This window comes from Rhipicephalus microplus, chromosome X (genome assembly GCF_043290135.1).
Source record: "Rhipicephalus microplus isolate Deutch F79 chromosome X, USDA_Rmic, whole genome shotgun sequence".
In the NCBI taxonomy this organism is placed as follows: Eukaryota; Metazoa; Arthropoda; class Arachnida; order Ixodida; family Ixodidae; genus Rhipicephalus; species Rhipicephalus microplus.
The window spans coordinates 165,289,847-165,299,172 of record NC_134710.1 but is presented as its reverse complement, the minus strand read 5'-3'; the positions used below and the strand labels follow the sequence as shown (position 1 = coordinate 165,299,172).

At 44.4% G+C, this 9,326-nt stretch overlaps 1 protein-coding gene across 1 annotated transcript; it reads right to left on the bottom strand.

The window, feature by feature from the left end:
- Window positions 1-2,906: 2,906 nt before the first annotated feature.
- Window positions 2,907-8,468, bottom strand: LOC119177124 (uncharacterized). Its single transcript, XM_037428512.2, has 3 exons — window positions 7,648-8,468; window positions 7,233-7,343; window positions 2,907-5,115 (listed from the first exon to the last, which is right to left on the bottom strand). The coding sequence occupies exons 1-3, from the start codon at window positions 7,736-7,738 to the stop codon at window positions 4,949-4,951; spliced, it is 369 nt and encodes a 122-aa protein (XP_037284409.2). The 5' UTR covers window positions 7,739-8,468; the 3' UTR covers window positions 2,907-4,948.
- Window positions 8,469-9,326: the final 858 nt, after the last annotated feature.

Here is a 9,326-nt window from a genome sequence, read left to right as displayed (position 1 = left end):
GAGTCTGGCCTTCATCAGGATTGAAGGTACAGTTTGTTGGTGCTCAGCTTTATACAATCTCAAATCAGAGGGAAAGAAAAAAAGAAAAAGACAGAAAAAAAGAAAAAAGAAAAAGAAAAGAGAAAAAAATTATAAGGTGGACTCCCCCCCCCCCCCCGGGTGCCCCCCTTCCACTTCCCCCTTCATCTCTCTCCCCTTTCTCCGCATTCACCTTTCTGATGTCAGTGGTCTGTGTATACTTCCTTTCACTAACGCATTCCTCCCGACCAGACGGCGCCTCCTGGCACTGGCGGTTCGGTGTGGGACAAAAAAGATCTTTTTTAGGAAGTTCTAAGCCTTTAACTACTCGGAGCCCCGTCAACATTTCGTCGTAGGAAGAGGAGTACCGCGTATTGGGGCAGAGGCTGGTAAGCGGGCATTTTAGGAAGTTTTAAGCCTTTAACTACTCGGGGTCCCGTCAACATTTCGTCGTAGAAAGAGGGGTGCGGCGTGTTGCGGCAGAGGCTGGTAAGCGGGCGCAATGCGAATTCCTTGCCCGCTTATGGATTACGCGTGCAGTGGGGGCCTCCCAGCTGTGCACAGGGTTGCTGTTGGGCATGTCATGCATGGCACAATTTATTGGGTAGTAAAACAAAACAGAAAACAGACGACAGCTGCACTTAGGAAGAGTAGTTACACTTGGAATTGTTTTGAGTTGTCCAGTACCCTTCGCAGCTGCAGTGCCGAGAACTCAGTTACTATTTTATTTATTGCCATTATTGTTTTCTAGTGCTTTAATTGTTGCAAGTGTTCCAGGATTCTCATTTATTTCTCTATCGAGGGTGTTAAATCGGTGGATAAGGTATGACTCTCGTTGTTCACGTTCTCGATTTCATTTAAATCCCGTCTCTAAGAGCGTTACTGATAGTTTGTCGAATGCATGGCCGGGAAGATTGAGATGTTTTGATAGAGGTAGAGGTTTTGATAGAGGAGATCAAAACATCTCCTCTGACGTCCGTCACTGACTTTACAGCAAAATCTAAGCCCGCTGTCATGTGTAGTTTTAGCAGCTGCCCACAAAAAGTATCTGCATGGCCGAAACTGACCACAGTGATGCAACCAGTTTCGACCTCCTAATAGACATGAGGCAGATCCCCGCACCCAGTCGCACCGTAAAGTCCCTAGATATGTTTAGGAAAGTACCACCATTCGTTTAAACGAGCCGCCGCACCGCGCACCCTCCTCTCCCGCCTTTCTCTCGGGCCGCCACGGACATCACGCGTGTTATCAGCGTGACAGCATTCGTGATCGTAAAGTGACGCAAGCCGGGTTATAGGGCTGGCGCCCGCATGGCGGCCGTTCGGTTGAGGATATAGACCGTTTCCCGGAGCTAGCTTGTCAATGCAAAAGTAGATGGCTCCACTGCACCGAAACAAAATCACGGCCTTCTCTTCGGTGGCACGGCCACGGTGTGGCGGACGTTGCCTTGCAGCCTGCGGCGACAAAGGGTGGTGGTAGCGATTTTTGTAGAAAAAAAGGCACCTAATTTCTGTCAGCCATAAAGCGAAACGGCACAGTGTCTAAGAGAAAAAAAAAAAGAAAAGAGAAACGGGTGGCGTGGACTACGTGCTGCGCCCGCTTTGCTGGCCTTCACTCCGTGCGTATTCTCTAAAAAGTACAATATTTTTCGTTAATAATATATTTAAATTTCAGGGAAGAAATAGTGGGTACCCTCGACAGCGCGACAAGGCAGTGAAAGCCCTCTTGTGTTTCTTGAAGACGGGTTTGTGTGAACGCCTCTGACTTGCGGTGGAGTTCTGCACGTTGCAGTGAATTTGCTGTCTGTTTCTCTCCTATTTCTGTTCCTTCTCTTCCCTTTTTTTCATTTTTCTTGTCCCCTTAAAATGATGCTTGAAACGATGCTTTGATGCTTCAAATGAAATTCTAATGCAATTGATGCTTCAAATGAAATTCAAATGATGCTAGCAAAAGTTCACAGGAGTGACTTTTTTTGTTTTTCAAGACGCTGAACACTTTCTTATATTTTCTGTTGATCTTGATGAAGTCTTTTGCAATTCTGTTGTAGAAAGGACCATGTACTTCTTCAAATCCTATGTTTTGCCGCATATAGCACAGTAAAACATTACAAGATGCTAATAGGTGCTGTTTAAGCCACATGCACATCTTAATAACACTCTAGTTCACAAGGCCAACTAGATAACATAAACAGTGCAATAGAGAATGTGAGGTTTCGTAATAAAATCATGGTGTTTGTTCGCTTGTGCCACACTGTGCTCTGCGAGGGATGCTGTACTGGTGTTTATAACACTTTTGGTGTTTTTAATGTCACCCATCTGTGTGAGTACTTGAGAGAGCTGCACATTAATGGTGTTGAATGTCGTGATTCCACACTACATTCAGGGGTGCTAAATTGCTGACTACAGTTATGTCAATCAATAGTGCTTTAAATGTGCAGCTCTCTATAAATAAATACGTTTGCATTGCATCCTTTTCAAAATGTGATTACTGTGGGTAAGGAAGCAATGTTACAAAGGGTGAATCACTACTCGAAAACATGTTACAATGACAAAGAGAGTACAAATGCTTCATACGCCCCCCCCCCCCCCCCAGCCCCCCGGCTATGTCAGTGCACGTTAAAGAACCTCGGGCAGTCGAAATATCCAGAGCCCTCCACTACAACGTGCCTCCTGGTGATATGGCTTGGGCATGTCAAACCCCAAAAACTAATATTATTAGAAAACAAATGCAATAATGCCATGTGAATGAGAGTTCTATAAAATGTGAGACGAATAACTTTTGTAAGTCACAAGAGAAACCTAATGCAATAATGCCAACTATACAAAACATGAGAAGCAAAGCATTATAGGTAATGCTGGTAAGAAAACACAAATCAGCAAACAGTGAAATAAGTATTGAACTGAATTGATTTTATTCAAGTGCAGAATGTTACACTTCAGAAGGAAAGGACTGAAGGCATTGATACCTGACGAGGCCCTCCCACTTGAAACAACAACAGTTTGCACACAAGCACTGAAAACAACAACAGAAGCGACTGAAAACTTACATAAAAGAAGTAATAGTTCACGTACAACTTTGAGTACATATAGGTAAATATAAAATCAATTGTATTATTGTTGAGGACGAAAATCATTGAACACAAATAGCAGGCAATATGCACAGAAAAAAACTATGAAAGAAGTAGTTGACTTATTTGGTGGTTTATTTTCCCCGATTTGTGCTTATTATTTTTTCTATACCTTTGTGTTGTGGTTCAAGGGTCGTATAATCTGATAGTGCAACGTTTGTGAACCACAATTTATCCTGATCCTGTTATTCCTGTAGCTAACATGGCGAAATGTATATGGCAGATATTTTTGAGGCTCGTGTTAAGTGAGTGAAAAGGTAGTGTCATTCTTACGCAAATGATGTGTCTCAAGAGCCGACCGCAAGGTTTTCAAGTCACGTACGTTTAGTATACTCAGTTTGCTCCAGTGTTCATTTGTATTGTCTCGATAATTCATATTACTGAGTACATGTATAAGTCTAAAAAAATCAGCAAAGAGTGAAAGAAAAATACACGAGCATAACAAAGATAAAAAACAGAAAAAAATATGCACATCTAATCGAAGTTACCTGTGAAGTATATTCGTATAAACAATACTGGAAAACAAGAAATACAGACAAGAACTCGCCATTAAAAGTCAAACAGGAAAAATTATATCCCACGTATAGCTCTTCTAAAGCATATCGGGCATGGTTGAGAAGCAAAGCAAAACACACTGAAACTGTTCTCGGTGCATGCATAACATTTTGCTGCATTACTGGCCTTTCAAGTGAACTAGTGGCACCCTGACACTGATGGGGATGTAATGCCCCTTTTAGGCGCGTCACAAAGCTATTTCACTCATACAAGAACTTCTCAGCACTGAAAATCGGTTTTGACAAATTGACAATTCCTGCAATGACCGTTAAAATATCATCAATGTACGGGAAAAGCTCAGTGCCAAGGTTTCCCGACAGAATTTTGAACACTATCATACGCTGAATCGCACGTTCCACATGAACGCGGGCAGCTACAATGCTCTGGTTTTGTTGAGCTTTACCCTGTGTAAGCTGTTTCTTTTTGCGTAAAAATGGAGGGTGAACCATGGTTACATGGTGCTGAAGCCAGAGTTCATCGATCAGAAAGCCCTTGTCAACCATTACACTATCTATAGAAGGCAAAAACTTCTCAAGAATTTTACTTTTCTTTGCAATAAAGGAATCCGATGCCCTTCCACCATATGCCTTGCTCAAAAGGCTAATACAGCCTCCAGGTGTTTCACAGACTAAAACCATAGCTGTATAGGTACCCTTGTACCAGCTGTACGTGAGTAGCTGTGACTCCAGATCCTTTGGTCTGTGCAGTGGGATTTCCGTGCAGTCCAGAACTGCACGCACATTTGGGTATTCCTTAAAATGGACGGTGAGGTTGTCGACAACCGCCTCTTTGCTTGGCCAGAATACTGCGGTTTACAGTATTTCTGCTAGTGTTGCAATTGTTGCTTTGAATACATCTGCTGCTGTAGTGCGATGAATTCCAAAAAGTACCCCAATTAGTGAAAATGGCATGTTGTGGTGGAGCTTCATCATAGTCATTAGCACTGCATCTTCGTTGCATAGGCAAAAGCTTTTTGCCTGCATAAGCATACGGCTGTCAGTGTACACATCACAAATGTTATAAAATAGCTGGTAGCACAGAAGACCATTGATTACACTTAGGTCTTTTTGTGTTTTTACATGCGCTATGCTGAGTAGTTGATGTCTCGCAGCATCAAGGGTGTTAACTTGAATTCCAGTTTCTCTTCTGAAGGTAAGCGCTGCAGCAGGAACATCTGAAGCACAATATTGTTAAAACTTTGTTGTGCGAAAAATTGAACATGAGTCAGGTAGCAATAGGACCATCAAACTAATCTTCCTGGCCATCTTCATTGTTAACATCTTGGTGGTTGCTGAAAGCGGAAGTGCCCAAGCTCTGCTGAATCTCATATTCAGATGGTTGTGCCTGGACGTCTAGAGTATCTGCAGGGGGCTTGGAGGTGGGATGTACCGCCACCAATGGCACGTCTGCTGCAACTAAAAGAAAGATGCATCCAATTTTTTTCACTATTCTTGTCAAGCTACATTATAAATGTCCCCTAATAAAAGGGACAACCACACAAGCGAAAGTAGCACACTTTAAGTTGTGTTGTTTACTCCACTTTACCTTAAGTTGCTGTCACATTTCGCAAACTTTCACAATGTCACACAGACCTTTCTGTCTTATGTGGTCACTACTTACTGCAAGCACTGCAACAGTGTACTTTAAGAATGTGTCTTTCATGTCATTAGTTACTTGCAGCTGCTTTAACTTTTCATACAAATGTAACTGCCACATCGGAGCTTTTTCATGTTTGAGAGTTCACATTAAGAATATACAAACTTGTTTACAAAATTGTATGTGATACACTTCAGCTTTAAGACACCGCAGAAGACTAAGCTGAATTTATTATGAGTTATTTCCTATGATATGTGTTCAATTACAAGTTGTTACTTTGAATACTCACGAACATTGCCCTCCACAACACTTTTGCAATCTGCTTCCACTGAATATAATGTGCATTATATCTCGACAAACTGAATGAGCAGCACATACAACAGGACTATGAGAAGACAACACTGTAGTCCTGCTGTCTGCACTGTTTTTTGAGTATCTCAATATTCAGCCAACTAACCCACTAGCTCTTGTATAATATCACTCAAGTCAAGCACTCATTGATAATGTGCTTAGCAGGATACCGCTGTTTAAAGCCGTTACAATGGTTTTGTGCCTACAGTAAAGCTATTATGCAGTAATTAACTCAGTCACAAGGCAATGTGTACATCGGCATTGTGCATTAAAATATGTGCGAATAATCCAAGAAGATATAAATTCATGACCATGCATATTGATAAAAGTTTTCTTCAGATCTGCAAGTTTTGAAGTCTGAGGAGCATCTTGCTACTAAGTGCGTTGGGCAATAAAGTACTTCATTTTTGTTTGTTCACAACTTACTTGTCATTCATGCTTTCTAGAACGGCAATAAATTTATGTGGGACCAAGTATGCTAAAACAAGAGGCACACGCTGCTCCTACCTCAGCTCAGTCAAATATATGCACCTCAAACGTCCTGTCAAGAACACGGTTTACACAAACTGAAAATCAAAACTTGTTTATTAGCATCACCAAGCAGGACTATAAAAGCTTTGATTTTGAGGGCATACGGTGATGTTCAATTGTTTCATAGAAACAGTGAACAACTTACAAAAGGCTAGAATAACGGAGAGCTGAGCTAGTTGGTTAGTATTCATGCTAAAGAGACAGGGCATGCAAACCCGTACACAAGAGAGAAGTCAAGACACCATAAACGCCCTTGGTGTCTGTGATGTCTTATGGTAAGGTATTTTTGGAGCCTTGCCTTCTCTCTTGTGTCCGTGTTTGCACACCCTGTCTCCTTAACATAAAAGCTTACAGAAGTAACCACAGTACCACAATCTGTAGCAAATCTTTGTCTCAGAATTAAATGTGGTTGATAAAAATGAATTTCACTGGATTCTTGTCTTGTTAATAGCATTTTAGTCACCTGAAAAGATCTGCACATGCCACACATAAGTAAATTTCAGACATAGGAAGTGAAAACTGCCCTATGCGTACGATGCAGGATGCTGACAGATGCTAACCGTGTCTACACAAGTGACTCAAGCCATGCTGACCTAACAAATACCCACACCTTTATTCGACTTGGCAAGTAGCACCCTAAACACTATGTATTGAAAAATATAATGATTAATTTTATTATGATCACACTTGTGCATCTTCCTGAAGCAGTCAATATACCATTGTAAACGCTGTTACCAAAGTACACACGATGCAATAATTACAGATGAAAAGCTGAAATAAACACAAATCTTCGCACTTAAGCTTGACTACTAATTCACGAGCTTTATTGCAGTTTCCTATTAGAAATTTCTTTTAACAAATAAAACAAAGAGACCTTAGTATTAACTCATTGTTGGCAGCGCATCAGTAAGCATGCTCGAACAGAACCACAGAAATAATGCCAAGTACTCATTCGAAGCATCGAAGCGGCGTGCACACCCTACGAGCATAAGTACACTGTTTGACAAGCGTGGCACCACGTAGCTGACTAATTAAAAAATAAAAAATTACTAACTACTCTGTTGCTTTCGGATTTGGCGACGCTCAGTACGCGGACGATCCAACGGGCACACCGGTAAATTCTTCGACGGCACAGCTCCGGCTTCAAGGCAGCGCTTTTTCCACCCTGCCGTGGAAGAAACATGTTATGCTAGCGGTTTACGGCCAACGAACAGTGCACAGCGATTGAAACGCGATACTTCTTGCGCCACCGGTAAGCACTGGGGACTCCGAGCTAGCATTTCTGTATCGCACGAAAGTGCGAGTCCTTCCGATGCATTGTGCCTGCATTCCGTCCCTCGGCGATCACCCACTGCTCACCAGTGGCGTAAATGAAACTAGCCGCCATGCGGTCCAAGCATTGCGTATCACGTATCACTCGTTGAACACTGTTGTACGCGAAAGATCGTCGCACGTCGTCTACTACTCACCGAACATTCGCGCTCCCACTCCGTACACAAAGTCTTCTTCGCGGAAGTGCTTGCTGCACACACGTGCGTAGGAGCTTGGTTGCTTGCACATTCAAAGCTTTACAAGCCATGCGTTGAGTAGTTGTTTTTCTTTGGCGTAAAAGTGAAAGCTCGCGCCTGATTCCCTCGCGTACGTAGAGCACTGTGGCACGGAGCAGTAGAGTAGCATGCCGCCGGTGAGTTTGACTGCACTCTCCCACAATGTGTACTCTCTCGGTGCCGTTGTCAGATAGGAAGGAGACGCGGCGCCGAAGCGCTTTGTCCCAGAGTCACACTTAACTCATCAACCCATCATCATCCTACGTCTGTCCCGGCACTGCCTCTCCCCCAGGGTCGGGGTCGTGTGGGGGGGGACGTTTTGTTACGGGCAGACGGCCATGCCCTGGCAAGGGGGCCACCGTTCGGCGCCAGGCGCCAAACAGGCGCGGCCTGCCTCCCGGCGTACAAGCCAGGGAGGCCCGACAAAGGGACTACCCTTTGGCGAAGCAACTTCGGTCGCGACGCGCAAAGTAAACGTAACCTGGCAAGGTGGGCTATCGCAGCACGTGGGGTGCGCTGCGGTCATGGCCCGTCTCCTGACCGCTAGAGCCCAGCGAGACTTGACACAGGGGCTACCCTTCGGCACGGTGGCTCTCGACACCACACGCAAAGCAGACGTACCCAAAAACGTGGCAGCGGGACTGCCCTCTGTCGCGGTAACTTCAGTCACCACAACCAAAGTGCTCACATGAAGCCCGCGCAAAAGAACGCTTTTCAAAAGCAGAAAAGCCTAGAAATCACGTTCAAAAGCGACGCATTCAACCGTGCACTTCGCTTGCCAGAGCAGATTGAGATCACGTGATCCAACCCTGTACGGCACAACGACTGCAGCGCCCACTTCTCCAGTGGTGGGCCTCGCGTCCGATAAAGCCGGTGCACGCGAACAAACCGAAGCACAGAGTCTGTGAACAATAAAAAAGTTGTCAAAAAGCTGTTTACCAGAACAAACAACATAAAGGCCCGGAACAACGCAAAGACACCCACATTTAAGCAACCATCAATCGAAGGAAATCACAGAACAAAAGCTTAACATGAACAAAATATCATGCTCTCTACCAGAGCACAGTACACAGCCACGATTTATGATGCCACTCGCACTGCTTTGTAGCAGTTGTTGCACTGGCCAGCACAGCGCCGGTGCGGACTCTATATAACATTACGACAAACGCTTCGTTGCCTTAGGCCCCCGGGACGGCATAGTGCTCTCCCATAGTGGAGTATCAAGTACTCTAAATCGTTTCCCACTTTTTGTAACCCCCCCCCCCCCCCTCTCATTACGACAACCGCTTGATTGCGTAGGCCCACGGGACGGCATAGTGCTCTCCCGTAGTAGAGTATCAAGTACTCTAAATCGTTAACCACTATATGTGAACAAATACATATCTTTGGAATTACATTCTCGGTATTGGGCGCAGGTTGCAGATGGTGCTGCGAGGCCCACAGTAGAGTACCAAGTTCTCAAAATCGTGGCGCCGGCCACCATAGCGCCAATGCGCGCACACAACCCATATTGTTGGGAACCACATTCTCCGGTGTTGGGCGCAGGTTGCAGATGCTGCTGCGAGGCCCACGGGACGGCTCATGCTCTCCCACAGTAGAGT